Below are 18,176 nucleotides of genomic sequence, written 5' to 3' on the forward strand. Positions count from 1 at the left end.
ACATTTAGCGCATGCGCACACATGCAACTTAAAAATGGGCGTAGCTCGTATAATTTTATTAGCAATAATTCTTCAGGGGCAAATCAACCAAAACCAATGAGGGGCAAATCAAACCAAGAGGGATGGGGTAATAAAAAAATTGAAATCAGAGACATGATACAAAAACTAAACACTCCTAGCTGTGTGTGTATCAGGTATCACAAAACTAGCTAGAACGAGTCAGGGGGGATAAGTGAGGAGAGCTCATGAACTGTACAGGATGAATAGCATCACCAAATCGATAAATAGGCATTGAAGAAGGCACCTGATGCTCCTCTGCTGACTTCGGGCTCTTAGAAGTTGAAGAAGATATTTTTCTATCCCTTGACATCAATACTGTGCCGTTTTTTGGTTGTGAATTTGACATGACGGGCAAAATGAACAATTTCTGACAAGTTGTAGGGGGTGATTGCAAATAAATAACAGGTTTTTCACTGACACTGTGTTCAGTAGTTGTTGGGGAGCGGGTTGCCTTGACGAGACTTGTAGGGACAGTAGGGGAATTAACGGATCTAATAGACAAGAGGGGGGGAGGTGCAGGTTTTGTGGATTTCGGTGAAATTTTGGATCTTGTTGGCAGCTGGAATGCAGGCTGAGAAGTTGCAGTCGGTGCGGTATTTATGAGTTGAACAGGTGCGCTAGTATACACAGCAGTATGGCTAGGAAGAGGTGGTGCAGACGGCATTGGAACAAGTGATGGGGGACCTCCACCAGGTGGGACGTAAAGGAGATACTTGGATCCATTTATCATCATCATTGGAACTGCTTGGCAATGCCCGTTCATAATACCAGCTGGAGGAGAACAAATGTTTTTGGGTGTTCCATTCATAGTATGGACCGGAGCAGCCATGGGGTTTATAACGTAGTGGGATGGAGGTAAAATACTTGAAACGGGGAGATTCTGTCCAGACGTTGGATCAGGTTGAATGATTTGTTTCTTAACATGCGAGCCAACAGAGAGTTTTCTATAGTGTGGAGGAGGAGGGGCTGGGAGAGTGTTGAATATTTGTTGCTGGAGTGGTTTCTGCTGACTCAGCATGAATGGAGGTGATGAAGTGACTCTTATGGGTGAAGCGGTGGAGGGAACGTTGTAGACAATTGGTTGACTGTGGTGTGGGTTGAGTAGAGTTGGAGATGACGTGCTTTGTCCAGTGGAGTCAGAATCGCTTTGTCTTGGTTTTTTAAGGACTTTGAGTGGAAAGCTCACCACTTCTGTGAATAGGGGTAAGACAAAATAAATGAACCGATAGTATATACTGTAATGATTCTGGTATGCAGTGTTATATAAATATAGGAGCAGAACAAAGGAAAAGTCATAATTATCAGTGATATTATCTACTTGTTGTACAATGGAGTATGTAGTAAATGCCTCCAGGCAAAACTGAACATGTACACACTGTACAAACATACCTTGTTCATTTCTGATGGTGCCAGAGACAAAGTGAGGACCAGAGTGAATCACTGACAAGGAGGTAGTGATGCCCTCTTCTACTGAAGACTCACTACCAGTTGAACCGTACCTGTATAGAGTACAATCATGACACATAAGATAAATATTTCCCTGTGGTCCATGGTGTGACTATTATCTTACATTATGGTCTATCCTAACATTCCATAATACTAGGGTGGTTGACCTACAACATGACATATGAACATGATGAATAGAGTTCCTATAAGTAACCACATAAATAACTCACCGTTGGTTGATGTGATATCTTGATCTAGGTCGAACACGAGCAAATGGATGGCGAAATCCCTTCGCAAAAGGGTTGTTGTTAATCTTGAGCTGTGTAATCTGTAAAAAAAATTGAAGAGACACAATTTTAAAAACTTGGTACTAATCTTAGTTTGCTTCCTCGCATGCATGTATCAGTGACATAGTACATATAATATCAAGATAATTATTAGACTCACTTTATCATTTTGGTAGGCGGTGACGGTCATGAATTGTGTGTCAGGGAAAATAATAGTCTGGAACTCTTTGTGCCTGAGCAGTTCCACATCCGTGCAGCTGGCCTCTACAATATGCAGCCTCGGCTGGTACTTGTGCATACTGTTCACAATTATCTAAAGTGGACAGATTACAAAAATAAGTAACTACTGGCAATCAACATTTCAATAATACATACATGATTCGTTCAATTTACAACTAGAAGAAGCCTATAGAAGCTGTTAGTTTTCGTTGAATTGCAACCGTTGAGCAGTTACAATAGACACACAGACAGACATACACACACACACACACACAGTCAGCTTTACTGTAACCCTCGTGCGGCTACGCCTCGATCAAGGCATAATTAAGGTCTTACATTTCCAAGTTTGTCCAATTGGTTGTTTGTTAATTTCAGTTTATAGAAGCTGATGATGGATTTCAACCAGTGAGCCCCCAGGGCTGGAGAGTCAGGATGAACATAGTAGCGTGTGGCTGAGCAGTCCTCCTTGAAACACTGCTGCCACGAGTAATTGTGAAACTTGTATCGATACTCATCACACGGAGCTATGTCCATGAGTAGAACGTAGCTGGCTTTTGGGTCCAGATCTAGGAGTTGGATTTTGAGCGGTGGAAACATTCGCCTGCACAAACGAGAAAGATGAACAATTAATTAAGAATAACACACTTCAGATAAAAGATGAACACGTTTATAACACACAACTGTAGGCCTATAAATAAATTACAAACCTTCCACGTCTTGTTACTATCATTTCCGTTCCAATATCGTTAAACTGTTTCCACAGATCTGCTGTCTCGAGGATTGCTGAGATTCGATTTCCATTTCTTTCCTCACTAAACACTCTCTGAGGGAGAAGCTTATGATTGCTCTTTGTACGGGCGTGGAAAGTGTTGACCATCTCCATACCCGGGTGTTGCTGTATGATGTACGGTAACGGACTAGTCTCTTCTAGCGAAACGACATCATCTCCTTTACTGCTGCTGTCAGACATCGATTCATCAGATGAAGTACTTGAAGAAGACGACGATGATGATTCTGGGATGTCCTCCATAGGTTGAGATTCGTCTTCAATGGTGTCTTCAATCACTGCATTCATTGTTCCAGATACTGCACGAGACTCTTGACTAGCAGGAACTAACACACACACTGGCTCACTGTTGTAGCTGAAGCAAGCTTCTGTTGCAGGAACGGAGTACAAGGTTTACGTACGTAATATCTCCATTTTCATGAAGGTAGCATGCATACATGCATACATGCTTTTAATATACAAGCAGTAGCTACAGGCTATCTCTATAATACAAATACATGGTTACTATAAATTCTAGCTACTAGCTATTGCAGTGCACAGCATCATAATATATTTTTCACTATAGCTATAATTATTTGCTCATTGCAAGCTACATTGCAGATTGCAGATTGCAGTTAGCATAAATGACACCTCCTCACCTTAATCAAGTTGCTCTTGAGCTAGCTCCAGCTAGCTCTCAACTCTGTTGAAACTAAACAAAAGAAAGAAAAGTGCTGTTTTTACACTTGCTACTCGCTAATGTTATTCATGACATTAATTGCCTCAAGCTAATTTATCTGTCTATGTAAACAAAGATCTACGTCACTCAATTTGCAGATGACGTACTAACAGCAATGAATACCATTACACTGATTGATAACATGGGGGAATCAATCCCTACTAAACCAGCTGATAGCATAAACAAGACATCCTCACACTACTAGAGGTGTAAATTGCTTTGTCTGCAAGAAATACAATACTAAATGGTACTCACACCCCCATTAACCTCTATCATCTGCTGATTTGGGACACACATCTGTTTACCTCTTAGACTCTTCTAGACTGACACCTGCACATTAAAAAATTGAACCCTTGATCAGCGATAATTACATAACAGCTGGGACCTGAAAGTATTTGCAGTGCCCTCACAGTTAGAATGGGCGGATCATCAAAGTAAAGGCTGCCTAATAAATTGGCAGTAAGTCTTAAATAAATTTGCTGTCAACTTCTATGCTACTATTACTAGCTAAGTGTGCAAGTTATTCATCTCTTGCAATAATAGATAGGAAGAACGAACACACTGAAAACAACGCGATCAACAATGTTGCAAACTCTTAGTGCCACATGCCAGTTACCGTATAGCGCTTCAGGGCATTTAAATTTCACGTTATTTGGTCAATGACGTTGTGTCTTCCGTTAGCTAAGTATTTCGTAGGCGACCTTGAGGATTGTTAACCCTCAAAAACACGAAAATCAAGCGCTACGTACTGTACCCTTTTTCTGATACCTCTAGCCCAAACTATAGCCAATTGTTGCAATTAAAAGCTGTCTAACATATTCCAGTCTCTCTTGAAGTATTAGAACACCCATGATCTAGAGGTGCAAGACCAAATATACGTGACAGTTAGACCGTGACAGCACTTGTACAGCTTTAAGTGGATGCAGTCATTTCTCCCATGGCAATGTGTTTCTTTGTGATCTCATTTCATGGCCTCATGCATAATCGAGTATAGAACAATCAATACACCGGCTGGCGCCATAATCATATCATTCACAATGCAAACCAGAAAACAGGTTACTAATATGCACCCTTGGCCACAGCACAGAGATGACCTAGAGTGTCAGTCCATCATGTGGTCTGCTAGCTTCCACTGGACTGTGTCCAAGCCCCATACAAGATTAGCTATCACCTTCTGCGGCTAGCCATACTGATTGAGTGATGATTGTAGGAAGCCTAAAAACGTACAACTAGGTTTCACTATCGCACAAAAAACTGAACTATGTTTATGATTATGTCTCAATAAATGTCTCAATAATACTATTCGGCAGTACATTGCGTTTCTTAAACTTAAACGCTCAGCTGCTATAGACAGTATTTCATAAAAAAAATAATGTATACAAATATGTTGAATATAACTATACGTACCTCTTGTTTGCAGCTGTTGGTGGACAGATATGAAAATTAAAGCATAGTTAGTAAGCTATGGTTTTCATCTTCCTTGTCTGTTCCTCATATTGTTTCTTGTTTTTGGATTCCAAATGGGACGGTTTTACAGGTGCTGGGCTAGGAAATTAACCACAATGTTAAAAGTGTACGATAATTATATTACAATTTATGTGAAATATTTAATTTAAAGTGTTGTTGCATTCTGTCGGTAGAATTAGCTATCTAAAGTGATATCGCACGCATCAGTATTATAATAAGTGGGTGGCTGACTGGGTCTTATCAATGGCAACCATCAGATGTGGCAAATAATTTTCTAATAATTGTATTTTGATCTACAAATAATCGGACACAACTTCATTGAAACTATGCTTCTGTATCACAGCTACCGATGTTCTTAACATGTGTCTTATTTGTTTGATCAGAATCGATATTGGATTGTGAAAGTTATCAGAGCCACCTTGGCCCCATATGGTTCTTGTTTTTCTATGTAAGACAGCTTGTTGTCTTTCTGTATAGAGGGTTTGTTTTTCTGTACACTGTAGTTGTCGATAGTTTGTTGAGGGCAAGTTCTACCAGGTTTACAGCAGGTGGCAGCACAGCGCCTGTTTAATGCGCCACCACATTCTGTATACCATAATATCGTTTGTGGCATTCTCGCACAGTGCACACGTATGGCATGATGCACATGTGTTAAGTAGTAGGTGTTAGCAAATTAGTGAGACAAGGTACATCCATTTGGTGGTAAATAATTTAATTATGCAAATATTTCATGAAAAGTTGGTTAATCAAGCAGGCCTAGAAATGCAAATGCTGGCATCTCTAGGCATACCGAGAAGCTGCAAATAATAGATCAGAATCTGGGGGTGAGGGTACGTGGTTACATGTGATTATCTGATGACAAATATAGAGTTACATACATACAGCACACTGCAATGCTTTTACAAATTAGAATTCAGAGTAATTCAGAGCCTTACAGTTTCATCTAGCATTTTCCTGTGCTTGGAAAGTTGCTGTGTCAACTCGAGAAAGTTTGGCAGTGAGTAGCTCTCTGGTAAAGCTGGTCACGTTCCTCGTGTTCCTTGCTCGGTCTTATGCGTCGAGGTTTCTCTTTACAGCCAACCCCTCAGTGTACACGCTCATAATGGCAGATGGATCTGTAGTTTTTAATCAATAGTAATGCTAGACTAGGGACTGCAGTTAAGTCCCTAGCTGCAACGTTTGTGTATAAACAAGCTGTGACCGGGGAGGAAGCATGCATGCCACCCTCTATTAGTATCTTCCTCATGCAAACGTTAGTGGCAACTTGTTTGTAAACAAAGCAAGGTATACCTTATAAAGCTGTACATGTCTGCCAGGTCATACACAACAGCTAGAGGTGTGTGTGTCCCAGTAAGGGTTCATGTACGGGGGGGTAACTTTTCCTCTTCCTACTTTTCATGTCCTTATCAAAATCTTCTGGCCAATAATTACATAACTACACGCGTACGTCGTACAGGTACATAGACACAGGTATATCATTTTGTACAGGTGTTACAATAATAAGTCATGCCAGTGATATCACCCCCACTTAGTCCCATTGATTTGACTGGTTTCCTTCCAATACTTCCCAACAGGTGACAACCAAGTGAGGCTTCACTAAGTGGAAAAACGGTACTTAAATACCTGGGTTGCCCATTTTCTAAATGCCTGGGTCACCCCACTATCCCGGCTACAAATAATATGCTTTCATCTCTAGCACCTAATTACATAATAGGCTGATTATTTGATATCAATTAAGGCTTCACAAAATGCACTTGACCAGACTGCTATTATGAGTACACAGATCTGCAGATGTGAAACTAGCAGATGGCATATACGCAATCGACAGATACTAAAACTACGTACTAACGTTGGATGAAGGAAACGGAAGTAGGAAGAGCTCCAGCAGGCCATTAATTTTGATATTGAGACATAAGTTGTGCTGTTTCAATATATCTAAACAGTCATCACAGTTGTCAGAGAATTTCTGGGAGGAATAGAATAAATTAATATATAATTAATGTATGATCAGGGAAACCTAATAATACTAATTCCTGCTAACGTTTCCTGCGGCTTTCCTTTCCTCACACTATTTCACAGGCTTTGTGTCCTAAATACTTTTCTCTGGCTTGATTAGCTAGTACCATCAACCACCTAGATTCCATTGAGGTGATGCACCGCAGCATTTTCCTCTGCAATTTGGTTGACACATTTCCTTATCTATACCAACTCAAAACCACCACAGCTTCTAGGAAATTTACAAAGGCAACAAGTGGTTACTACCTCAACCTGTGTTAGGGGAAACACAGTTAATTTGCTGTGGCCATTCTTGAGTGTGTCAGTGTACACCTCAATCCCACTGTACTGGCACACGCTACTATTAAAAATCATATAAGGCTTGCAACTTTAACTTCTACAATTTAGGAGTAAAACGGACCGGGCCCTCTTTCTCTGATGTGGTATTTATGAGCAACTAAACAAGGATATACACAATGTCATGAGTGACTATTATGTTTTTTTTATGAGGGTGGCCTATTTATTGCTGTATAATTGTACATCGATAAAGTGGTTGGCATATTTAGTGTGAAAACTACCTCCTCAATAAAATTCAAGAGAGCATAATCACGATTTATTATGTGTACTAACGTACATACATATCATATACAGTAGAGGACACAGCTAGCCATTATTATCACAACCTAAACAACAGTTTTCTTGTGTACACATACAAGGCCAATGACTTACAGGGCTAGGGTGTACAGTAACATCATGTCACACTGACAGAGCTCATGGTGCTAGAGCAGAAACATCCATTTTGCAGAGAGCCAGCAGCCCCGCCCCCCTCGACTAGACGCCTGCAGGAAGTAAGCAAAGCAAAAAGACACAACTTCCAGGGAGGTGGCCGGCTGTAGGATCTCTAGGAAACCAAAGAAGGCTCCATACTCGAGGCAGTAGGGTCCAAATGGCGTCTGTATTCTGCTATATTCCAAACCTAATAGGTAGGCACTAGCTTTTAGGACCTCTAGTTAAAGAAGCTAGTTCTTGCCAAGAGTGTTGGTAGCATTTTCACTTCTGTTGTAAATTCAGTATTTTTACTAATTGTACATACTGTACATATCCTATACAGGTTATTTACGGCTTATTTTGCTGCTTGTTGCTTGGATTTTTTTCGACAAGATTGTGGTATTTCTTCCACTCTATATTGTATCTGCCCTCCTCGATTGTGAGTTTAACGACATCTTGATTTAGAGTTTCCAGATTGTATTCATTCTACACTAGTCTCAAAAAAGCGTAATAGTATTTATTTATGGAATTAAATAATCAATTGCCATCAATTAATTGATTTTATTAGGTGTGGATGGAATAGTTGCCAGGCGACTGAAACAGACATCGGAATTTGGAGCTTGGGTGAGTTAAAATTGCTTTAAACACAGCACACACTTCGTCACTTAGTGTGCGTGTGTGTGGGGGGGGGGGAATCCCCTAGTCATGCACCAACAGCCCTACCTTGTCCCCCTCTGATTCAGCTGATAACACACACACACTTCGTTACCTAGTGCGTGTGTGTGTGGGGGGGGGGGGAATCCCCTGGTCATGCACCAACAGCCCTACCTTGTCCCCCTCTGATTCAGCTGATAACATTAGGCCCCACAACACTACTCCATGCATGGTGCCCCACAAACCAGATCTTTGTACTCTAACTTGGACTTAATTCCCTTAGGAAGTTGGTATAGCTGCACTATGTTAGTAGTTGATGTGTAGACTTAATATGGGTTTAGCATGCTGGTTGCTAAGTTTGCACAAGGATTGTGTCTTGTTTTATTTCCAGCTGGATGTGCTGATAGACAACATAGGAAGATCCATCATCTGGGCCAGACTACCATACTCCGTGAGTGACTCTAGTGTGTATGTGTGGTGTGGGTGTGTGTGTGTGTATAGACAACATAGGAAAATCCATCATCTGGGCCAGACTACGAGTGAATCTAGTGTTTGTGTGTACGTGGGTGTGGACGTGTGTGGGTGTGGTGTGGGGTGTGTGTGGGCAACATCTTATACACCTCACAAGAGTCAAATCTAATACCTACTTAGTGGTTTCCAAGGTGTTGTGTCAATGTGTGTGTCCCTGTGGCCTGACTACTTTACTCCTGATGAGGTGTCAGAGTTGTAAAGTGTAGTGACACTGATAACTAACTGGTCTAGCCAATCCCACAGAGATATTGACACAAGAGCAGTGTGGTTCATTGTGAATGGGATAGAGATGTACCCTGAGGCTGAATAATTACAATTCCTGCCTGGCAACCAGCGTATACATCCCAGTGCTGACCACCAACTGTTTTGCAATTATGCCTGAAAGCTGGTACCATGATGAGTTTGTCTGTGGTAAAGAGGTTGAAGTTTTCCTTGTAGCTACACTGTAGATGTGTGGACACAGTTAACATATGATAGGTCCGCCCTGCCTTGAACTTCTTAGAAAAAAGTTTACCTCACTGAAATTGGTATGCAAGCTCAACGTGTTTTTCTCTGCAGTGGGGTGTTTTTGTGTTATGCGTTGAGTGGAGTGTGTTTGTGTGCACGCATACATCGGGTCACGCGTGGAAGAACAGTTTCGGCAGTGCCCCCTGGTGGGTCAAGTCAGTCATGGAGAACGGTGTGTGAATTATGTGTCTTATAGGTTTGGTAGCTTGTGTGTGTTGTGCTGCCAGGCCTGGGGCTATTAGCAGGGATGGTGTACGTAACGCTGATCAGTTCCACTTGTGTGCTGGAGATAGTAAAGAAAAAAACGATGCTTTTAGACTAAGTGCACTTTTTCAAAAGCCATGCATTGTTGATAGAACTTTAGTTGCTAATTTGGTACCTTGTGAAGCTAGGTAAAATTTTGGTACCGTGTTAGTTGACTGCACTGGCTGTGTACCGTTTTGGTTTTCGGTAGCTATATCTATAGGCGCTATTAGCTAAGTTATATCTTTACAATACCTGCACCTGACACACCTCACATAATACAGGGTTCTACTCGGTGATGGGATTGATTACAATCAGTGGTCTCCACGGTCTCCCTCCATACCTCTATTTCTACAACCACGTCCAATTACACCCGGAGCTGTTCCCCCAAATATTCCAGACGCTGCATCCTCTACTGGTACTACCTGTCGTGGCACTGGGAGCTGGTCGGCTACTCTGTATGGCTGTAGAGGCAAGTACCCGGGAGGGAGGGGGGGGGTCATGTAACAGCTGCAGGTGGTTTTGTTGTTCCTCATCACGGTACTTTTTCTGTGAAATGGGATACTAATTTTTGACCCCACACATACTTTAGTATATATACCACAATCTGTTTTGGGCCAGTGGTAAACATTCATTGATATCTTTGAAGTCCCTCAATGGCTTCTCTTCAAGTCTGAGAATTCGCCCGCCACCCCTTAATCAACTTAATAATAAAAATTATTATGTGAACTTTGGGGCGATTTCCAAGGAAAGGGGTTGTTAATTTTTTGTGGTTCCCAGAATAAACAATTTTCCCTGGCTGGATACTGACTTCCTGAGTGTACTAGTGTACTCTACTATGTACTGTGTTTAATCAGATCAACTCTGCAATGCTATAATCAAGTTATGTCACACAAACACTTGCTTCCTTAATTTCTAATAATATATTATGCAAAAAGTGGCAAATTAGCGCTGCCAATGCTTGGGATCACTTAGGCAGCAAGTCCACATCAACACTTTAAATGTCACCACGCACGGATGGACTGTGTAAATATGTAATTATTATGTTTTGATGAGCACACTGATAAATTATACTCCACATAATAATGCTTAACTTTTAATAATTATTTTCTGCAGGTTTGGTGTATACGGGAGCATGCCCTCCACCTGGCACACAGGGAGGTGGACAATCAAGTCAACTCACTCACCAAAGAACTGGACAAAACTGACTCTTAACCGTTAAATCATTTTCAGTACATTCTCATCATTCCGGCTTTATCGCATTTATCATGAAGTTTTGGATGTCAATAAAAAAAATACGGAACTTAATTAGAATGCTTTGATCACTTTGGCAAAGGTAATTATATCAACATGCACGTAGCAACCAACGTTGGTGGTGACAATCATGGAACAATGGAATGACAAAAACATTGATTATAAATCATGATGTAACAGGTATGTACGTAGCAACCAACGTTGGTGGTGACAATCATGGAACAATGGAATTATGACTATGTCACGTACAGCACAAGATTATAAATCATGATGTAACAGGTATTGAGTGACTGTCTGTAGCTCTTAGTTTCTGATAACATTGCAAGCTACACAGGGGCAGGCTTGTGCATGAGTCGGAGTACTTCTTGACTTGGTTGCAACCCTCAACAGAGCACAGGGTGAGGGGAGGGGGCCTATGTGTGTGTGTGTGTGTGTGTGTGTGTGTGTGTGTGTGTGTGTGTGCGTGCGTGCGTGCGTGCGTGCGTGCGTGTGTGTGTGAACGAGCTACTTCTAAGCTTTCAGAAAATCATAAAATTGTTGAATTTGGATCACCAAAACTAAAGTTACAGAGCATACTTCAGTAATACGGTAGTCTGTAATTGCAGTCATGCAGTTATTATAAAAATGAATATAAAGTTACTGAAATTCCAAGGCTTCAAGTATGTATCTTAATTAAAGGATGAAACACACAAGCCCTAAAATGCTAATCACCACCGCATGTGCTCTCACCTGGCAGACGCCTGTCGTGTTATGGGATAGTCCATACCAGGAGGCAACGAAAGAAGAGAGTGTAGAGGAGGCAACAAAGGAAGAGAATGTACGTCTTCCTTTGAGCCTGCTGTGGTTAGTTGTAATGGCCGTGTACTGGTTATGTAGCGGATGTGGGGAAATGCTGCCCTGACAAGTTTTGGCTGTAGTAAGGTGAATCAAATAATAATGACAGAGTGGGGGTGGGGGTGGGGGTGGGGGTGGGTGGGTGTGTGTGTGTGTGTGTGTGTAGACCACTACAGCTGCTCTAGGATCAATAATAATGACAGAGTGGAGTTTTGTAATAATTAATTAATACTGGCCACCACAATTTACATGATACCTCTTTAAAAACATACAACATGGACAAGGACATAAAACAAGATGGCATAAGAGTGATGCTGAGTTATCTTGGCTTCTAAAGAGGTTTTCCTGGCTACACAAACATTATCTCATAATATCAACTTGTACATGCAATTTCAAGTATCACAGAATCTAGTAGAATGGTATAACAGCCTACTCTGTTTGTGTACATGCACATACCTTGTCTTCATCCTTCTTCTTGGTGGTTTTCTCAATCAGCTTTCTAACTGTCTCGGACTGTGCAAAAGGGTCAAGTTTAAAATACTGAAAATAGAAGCAAATGTTTCGGCGACTTTAGTTTGGATCAAAACTAAAACATAAAGTCTGTAGCTTAAGTAGAGGTCTATCACATGACATGTAGCTTAAGTAGAGGTCTATCACATGACATGTAGAAATCTGGGACTACAGTACTCGGCAATAATATTGATCACATTACAACCAAGACAGTTTCTTACTTTTCTCTTCTCTTTTCGTTTCAGTGCAGCTACGCGCCTCTTTTGATTCTTCTCCATCTTTTTGAGCACGTCTTCCTCCGTAACTGTCCCTTTTTTAGTGAGTGGTAGTTCCATGAGAGCTTCACTGTCCTCTCCACCCAGTAGTGCCCTCTGTGAGTGTGTGTGTGTGTGTGGGTGTGGGTGTGTGTGTGGGGGAGCTATAAGAAAGTGTGTGTGGGTGGGGGGGGGATGCTTTTGCTTATAAGAGTGTTTAGCAGCGACTTAATTTAGTTTTCAAGTTGCATATTTTTTTGCTCAGCTCTGTTTGAGAGATGACACGTCCACTGATAGTGGCCGGGTCTCTGCACTTTCACTGCTTAGAATCGAATCGGTTTCGACTGATGATGGGTGTGTGCTAATGCACACGGATAATCGCCTCGCCCCCCATTTGTGGAGACGTCAGAGGAGAATGGGAGTGCTTAATTTGATATTAGAGACTTTGATACCTGGCTGTATTATAGAGGGTAGCCACAATACACAGGCTTCACTGTATACATATTAGTTCAGACGGTTGTACTGACTTCCAGAACATGCAATCACTCCACACCTGTCTAGCTGTCAGGGTAGAGGCTTTCTTTGCCGGGAGGTAGCCTCTCTCGTCCACGCCTCCTGACTCAAGAGCTTCTAGCCACGCCTCCTCATCATCATCACCTACCACCCCGCTAGTGCCAACTTCCTCATCTGTGTGTGTGTGTGTGTGTGTGTGTGTGTGTGTGTGTGTGTGTGTGTGTGTGTGTGTGTGCGTGTGGGGGGGGAGGGTAGAGGCTGACAGCTGCTTAAAATTTGACATAGCCTAAAATTTTGCGTATTACAAAGAGCTACTCAAAATGTGTGTAAGTCACTGAAATCGAACCGTCTAAATTCAGATTTAAAGGAAACCACCATGTTCAAAGTATAAAAATATAATTATGTTAGTATGACGCACGTAATTTTTTTATGGCTGCCGCAGTGGCATCACGGACTCTCTCAGGTCATAACAAACTTATTACCTATATAAATAAATTAATGTATTTTTGTGTCTTTTGTAATGTCTTTTGTAATGTAATCTGTCTCTTTTGGTTTTTAAGGTTTTGAACCTTACTCTGTGTAAAGCTCTTCTCAGACAATATGTGACAGGCTCTGGGAAAACAGACCAATTGGCGCAAGCTATAATTTTTGCGATCTATATACCAGATGATAGAGCAAAGAATTGCCTACGCATTGATGTGCTTAGTTTGCACATACCTCGTTCCATGCCTGAGTTATGCGCGTTGGAAACTCGAAGTTGTAAAACAGCAGTATTGAGAAACGCCCACTCAAAGATTGCTAAATTGGGGAAAGTAAGGTAATGGTGGCTGCTTAGACAAAGCGCTTTGGTGGAAAGAGTTGGATTCAGAGCATCAGATTTTGCAGAGAGGTAGTAGAAAGACTGTAGATAACTATAAGCCAAGAAAAAAAGTTATGAGATTATACACTGTAGTCTATAAATCTGGCTATTGCTCAATACCAATATCTGCTCCAATTGGTCTGTTTTCCCAGAGCCTGTCACATATTATTATTAAGTATGTATTATGTATTGTGTATGCAATTTACACAAAATTTAGACTCACATTCGTCTTTTCCGACGGAGATGTCACTGCCCTCCCCATCCTCGAACACGCCCACTGATTGATCTGCTAATGACAGGGGCTCACTCTCAGCAACACTGCTCACATCATCGAGGAAGGATCCATCACTAATGAAATTGGGTAAAGATCACTAACTAACAAACAGTAAACACAAGGCGCCCTAAATTATATACGGTAAAGATCGGTAACTAACAAGTCGTAAATAAGCTTTCCTAATGAGATTTGGTAAAGATCGTTGACAACAAACAGTAAATAAATATCCATCACTAGCATTTACCTATAAACACAGAATCTGTCTATTTATAGTACCGCTTACCCTGTGGTACTCATGTACTTGTCACCCAGCTTTATCTTGAGAGTGATTGGAGGCTTCATTTCTTTGTGGTGCTTGCTCTTGTGCTTATTCTTCTTATGTTTCTTTTTGGAGTTGCCACGTTCCGACGAGCCTTGAGAAATTTTAGTGATTAACAGTACATCTTCATCGCTTAAATGAACACACTTACTGTCGTCTCTTGTTCTTTTCTTCCCCATAGTAATTAAGAAAGAAAAGCAGCTTTGCTAGAGTTTACTGTTATGGTAAAGATCGTTTCGATTTGTGTCAACCTCAGCGCATGCGCATTACACATATCGCAAAAAGCCAAGAAAATGTCTTATGATGAAGAAAGGAACGTCTTTACACAGTTCACTTGAGTCTAGCATAAAACTGATCGGAGCTCACAATGCCTCTCTATTATGTACTTGCATCAATGGAGGCAAGAAAGCAGAAATTGGAGCATGGCAAGCAGCCAATGCAAGTGTACAAGTTTGCGAATATGAACATTTTATATCTTCTCTTTTTCTGAATGAGCATGCACAGCGCCTTTATCAAAAGACAGTATCGAAACAACAGTCTTCCTTGAGGCATAGATCTAGAGATAAATCAAATAACAAACGAAGACGAAGTATTGATGCATATCAATTCAAACACGAATCTCTGGCAGATAACTACATTGTCAGCTACAGAAGCACTAAAAATACAACAGATTGTGGCAATGAAGCAGTGAGGAATCGCACTATCTCTGATAGACAGTGCTCAATGTGTACATCTAAAGAGATAACAGTGTAAGAAATTAAGAATCAGCTTTTCACACTTCAATGCAATTCTTAAATTTACACCATTAGACAGCTCATATTATCATTTTCACTTTTCCCCCGTTAACCATAGGACCCGTACTGATGGTTCCAGCAACATTCCCACTAAAAGTATCCCAACAAAAAGCCGTATGATAGTTTACAGAGGGATAAATAACGTGTACATGGAGCCATTTTATCCAGCTCTCTACGGACGAGCACAGACGGCAAGCACACGAGACCCTAATACGACAGTGATTGAGGACAGGGGACATGCAGATTTTGAGGAGCAGGACAGTGACCGGATGCGAAGCAATGCTGTCAGTCGAGCTAGTCAGTTCCGCCAGTCAAGTGTGAAAGCATATCACTCTGTTCGTTCCTATGACAGTGATGTCATTATGTTCAAGGGAGCTTCGAGAGGATTCCAAAATAGAGCGTTTTCACCCCAAAAATTAAGAACTCAAAAATCAGGCTCGGCGACTATTTCCACTAGTAAAGACGTATCAACCATTACAAATGCACGATCACAAAGTGGTCGCCCAATAGCATTGGTGAAGCTCAACAAGGAAGATCAAAGCAACAGCAGCAGCCATACAACAACACAAACAGTAGAAGTAATCAATTCTACTTCAACTCCTGAATCACTTCTGGTAAGAGAACAAAAACTATTACAGGGAAAATTGATGAGATCTTCGTTTACCTCACAGTCTGATTTTGTCAATCCACTGCAATCTTTGTTTGTTCACTCCAACTCTTTCAAGCAGTTCCCGGTTGAAGAAGCAAACCACACACCCTCCTCCGGTACGCCACCCAGTGAAGTGAGAAGCACCAGACCACCAGTAGTATATAAACCGTTCAAACAAGACAGTGTGAAATCGATTCCATCTTCAAAGACAAACTTACCTGACCTTGAGGTTCGCCCCGCAGCGACTTTGCTAAATATGCACCAGAATTCACCAGACAAAGATCGAGAAATTAGTGCGGACAATTCTAAGCAGAAAGCTAAAAACTCAGATATTGTATTGACCTCACCAGCAGTTGTCAATCAACGTTTAAAAGCAAAATTTCAATTCCCATTTCAAAACGAGCCTCTAAGTCTATTGCATTCCATTTCTTCTCGAATGAATTCAGGACCACAAAATCTGTGTCGAACTGTTACGAACGATCTCCTAACTTTTCCCATACCGAGACAACCTCATGATCGAAACTTGATGCACAAATGCATCGATGAGGTATCATACAGACATAAAATGGTTAGCCTGAGAAAATGGAGTCAAGGGTCAAATGAAGTGAGTAGTGCTCCCGACAGTGATATTATATTGACAGAGGAGAACTCAATATGTGCTCTAAGATCACGGCGGAGACGACAAAGACAGCATCAAAAATCAGTCACTGGAAAGACCATTCAGAGCAAGAATACTGAGAATACTGATGAAAGTAGCCGAATATGTATGAAGCCTATGCCTCAAGTTAAAGTATGTGTGAAAGGGAAGGCCAAGACGCTCAATAGTTTCTTACCTACTCAGAATAATTATACAGATAAACTTTCTGAAATGTATTTTGTAGAGTAGAAATGATTATTACAAAAAACATGTATAATTATATATTTTTCAATAATTATGAGAGTTTCATTATAAGCAGAAATAATGCACATGCAGCGTATGAACAAGAAAACAGCAAGAGTACATTGTACACAGTAATTATTCTAGTATATGTTATGTAGGAGATCGAGAAACTATATACACAGTATGTGACTATAATTCCCCACAGTTAGCTACTACGCAAGGTCTACTTGTCTTGCCCGACTGAGTCCCAACTTTCTCCAAATCTCGGACAGTGCTCATCCCTTCAGTCACATGACCAAATACGACATGCTTGTTGTCCAACCATTCCGTCTTTGCCAGGCAAATGAAAAATTGCGATCCATTTGTATTCGGTCCAGAATTAGCCATGGATAACAGTCCAGCTCCAGTGTGTTTGAGGGAGAAATTCTCGTCACTAAATTTGAGGCCGTATATTGATTTCCCGCCAGTTCCGTTTTGCCGTGTGAAATCTCCGCCCTGCACCATAAACTGAGGTATAATGCGATGGAATGGGCTTCCCTTATAGCCGAATCCTTTCTCTCCAGTGCATAAACAGCGAAAATTCTCGGCAGTTTTAGGGACAATATCAGCGAAAAGTTCCATGACAATTCTTCCAGCGTCTTGTGAACCCATACGAATGTCCATGTACACACGAGGGTTGGGCTTTCTCTTTGCAGGAGGTCCACTTTCGTCACCTTCAATAGCTGCCTCGTCAGCACTTCTCTTCTTGTCGTTATTGTCTCCTCCTTCCTCGAGTGTTTTGCCGACATTGTCTTTGATCCAAGTGTCCTCTGACCAGACAGGACGGGAACTCCCCTCTTTGAGCAGCTTCGGACGGGCAACACCCACTCGAACAGTTCGCCCAAACAGCTCCGACTCGTTCATGTTGTCGATGGCAGCCGCGGCATCTTCAACCAACTCAAACTCTACGAATGCAAAACCACGATGCTTCTGAGAGGAGAAGTCGAGGGGTATGGAAATATCGAGGATGTCCCCGAATGGAATAAATGCAGCCTGGGAGTGGAGAGAAAGAAGACACACATAACAACTTCTAATAAATGGATATTAAATGCTTACCTGAAGTATTTTCTCATCCACTTCATCAGCAATACCCCCCACGTACACCACTCGTTTGTTGACAGCAGCCATGATGATTTTGAATTCTAATTCTTGAAGAATGTCTTGCTCCACCCTTCAGTTTCCACACATGGACTAGACTATCTCGTGAGTTAATTATTACTCCTCCTTCTAAGTCTAGTAGCCGGCCTCTGGTACTAAGTACTCTGCTAAAGAAAAACAAGCCCTTCTAGCTAGCTAGCTAGCTCAAGCTGTACGT

General features: G+C 41.4%; 4 protein-coding genes across 5 annotated transcripts; 1 reads left to right on the forward strand and 3 right to left on the reverse strand.

Moving 5' to 3' along the window:
• Positions 1-68: 68 nt before the first annotated feature.
• On the reverse strand, positions 69-7,849 carry LOC135340474 (T-box transcription factor TBX1-like). 2 transcript variants are annotated; one of them, XM_064536813.1, is made up of 11 exons: positions 7,709-7,849; positions 6,834-6,950; positions 5,920-6,099; positions 4,925-5,062; positions 3,438-3,490; positions 2,720-3,167; positions 2,349-2,613; positions 1,954-2,106; positions 1,737-1,834; positions 1,450-1,559; positions 69-1,251 (listed from the first exon to the last, which is right to left on the reverse strand). In XM_064536813.1, exons 6-11 carry the CDS (start codon positions 3,085-3,087, stop codon positions 206-208), a joined length of 2,040 nt encoding a protein of 679 aa, XP_064392883.1. In that variant the 5' UTR covers positions 3,088-3,167; positions 3,438-3,490; positions 4,925-5,062; positions 5,920-6,099; positions 6,834-6,950; positions 7,709-7,849; the 3' UTR covers positions 69-205. The 2 variants fall into 2 exon arrangements, with proteins under 2 accessions (XP_064392883.1, XP_064392882.1); XM_064536812.1 differs by having other exon boundaries at positions 3,438-3,847.
• Positions 7,828-10,998, forward strand: LOC135340487 (uncharacterized). Its single transcript, XM_064536828.1, has 7 exons — positions 7,828-7,962; positions 8,091-8,186; positions 8,316-8,371; positions 8,793-8,852; positions 9,491-9,611; positions 9,967-10,154; positions 10,799-10,998. Exons 1-7 carry the CDS (start codon positions 7,926-7,928, stop codon positions 10,895-10,897), a joined length of 657 nt encoding a protein of 218 aa, XP_064392898.1. The 5' UTR covers positions 7,828-7,925; the 3' UTR covers positions 10,898-10,998.
• Positions 10,999-11,050: 52 nt separating this feature from the next.
• LOC135340484 (INO80 complex subunit B-like) lies at positions 11,051-14,747 on the reverse strand. Its single transcript, XM_064536824.1, has 8 exons — positions 14,651-14,747; positions 14,464-14,593; positions 14,130-14,254; positions 13,088-13,221; positions 12,502-12,651; positions 12,227-12,283; positions 11,666-11,847; positions 11,051-11,349 (listed from the first exon to the last, which is right to left on the reverse strand). The coding sequence occupies exons 1-8, from the start codon at positions 14,676-14,678 to the stop codon at positions 11,202-11,204; spliced, it is 954 nt and encodes a 317-aa protein (XP_064392894.1). The 5' UTR covers positions 14,679-14,747; the 3' UTR covers positions 11,051-11,201.
• Positions 14,748-16,846: 2,099 nt separating this feature from the next.
• LOC135340494 (peptidyl-prolyl cis-trans isomerase A-like) lies at positions 16,847-18,059 on the reverse strand. Its single transcript, XM_064536835.1, has 2 exons — positions 17,918-18,059; positions 16,847-17,854 (listed from the first exon to the last, which is right to left on the reverse strand). The coding sequence occupies exons 1-2, from the start codon at positions 17,987-17,989 to the stop codon at positions 17,012-17,014; spliced, it is 915 nt and encodes a 304-aa protein (XP_064392905.1). The 5' UTR covers positions 17,990-18,059; the 3' UTR covers positions 16,847-17,011.
• Positions 18,060-18,176: the final 117 nt, after the last annotated feature.

This window comes from Halichondria panicea, chromosome 8 (assembly GCF_963675165.1).
Source record: "Halichondria panicea chromosome 8, odHalPani1.1, whole genome shotgun sequence".
Classification (NCBI taxonomy): domain Eukaryota; kingdom Metazoa; phylum Porifera; class Demospongiae; order Suberitida; family Halichondriidae; genus Halichondria; species Halichondria panicea.

Excerpts from the sequence above, each read along its gene's own strand:
- LOC135340474 (XM_064536813.1), bottom strand. The coding sequence starts at position 3,087 with ATGAATGCAGTGATTGAAGACACCATTGAAGACGAATCTCAACCTATG. Across the intron at positions 2,107-2,348 it reads AATTGGACAAACTTGGAAAT|ATAATTGTGAACAGTATGCA; the intron begins GTAAGACCTTAA and ends TGTCCACTTTAG. Across the intron at positions 1,835-1,953 it reads CCGCCTACCAAAATGATAAA|ATTACACAGCTCAAGATTAA; the intron begins GTGAGTCTAATA and ends TTTTTTTTACAG.
- LOC135340487 (XM_064536828.1), top strand. The coding sequence starts at position 7,926 with ATGGCGTCTGTATTCTGCTATATTCCAAACCTAATAG. Across the intron at positions 7,963-8,090 it reads CTATATTCCAAACCTAATAG|GTTATTTACGGCTTATTTTG; the intron begins GTAGGCACTAGC and ends TATCCTATACAG. Across the intron at positions 10,155-10,798 it reads TACTCTGTATGGCTGTAGAG|GTTTGGTGTATACGGGAGCA; the intron begins GCAAGTACCCGG and ends TATTTTCTGCAG.
- LOC135340484 (XM_064536824.1), bottom strand. The coding sequence starts at position 14,678 with ATGGGGAAGAAAAGAACAAGAGACGACA. Across the intron at positions 14,255-14,463 it reads AAGTACATGAGTACCACAGG|TGATGGATCCTTCCTCGATG; the intron begins GTAAGCGGTACT and ends CAATTTCATTAG. Across the intron at positions 12,652-13,087 it reads CTACCCTGACAGCTAGACAG|AGGGCACTACTGGGTGGAGA; the intron begins GTGTGGAGTGAT and ends ACACACTCACAG.
- LOC135340494 (XM_064536835.1), bottom strand. The coding sequence starts at position 17,989 with ATGGCTGCTGTCAACAAACGAGTGGTGTACGTGGGGGGTATTGCTGAT. Across the intron at positions 17,855-17,917 it reads TGGATGAGAAAATACTTCAG|GCTGCATTTATTCCATTCGG; the intron begins GTAAGCATTTAA and ends CTCCACTCCCAG.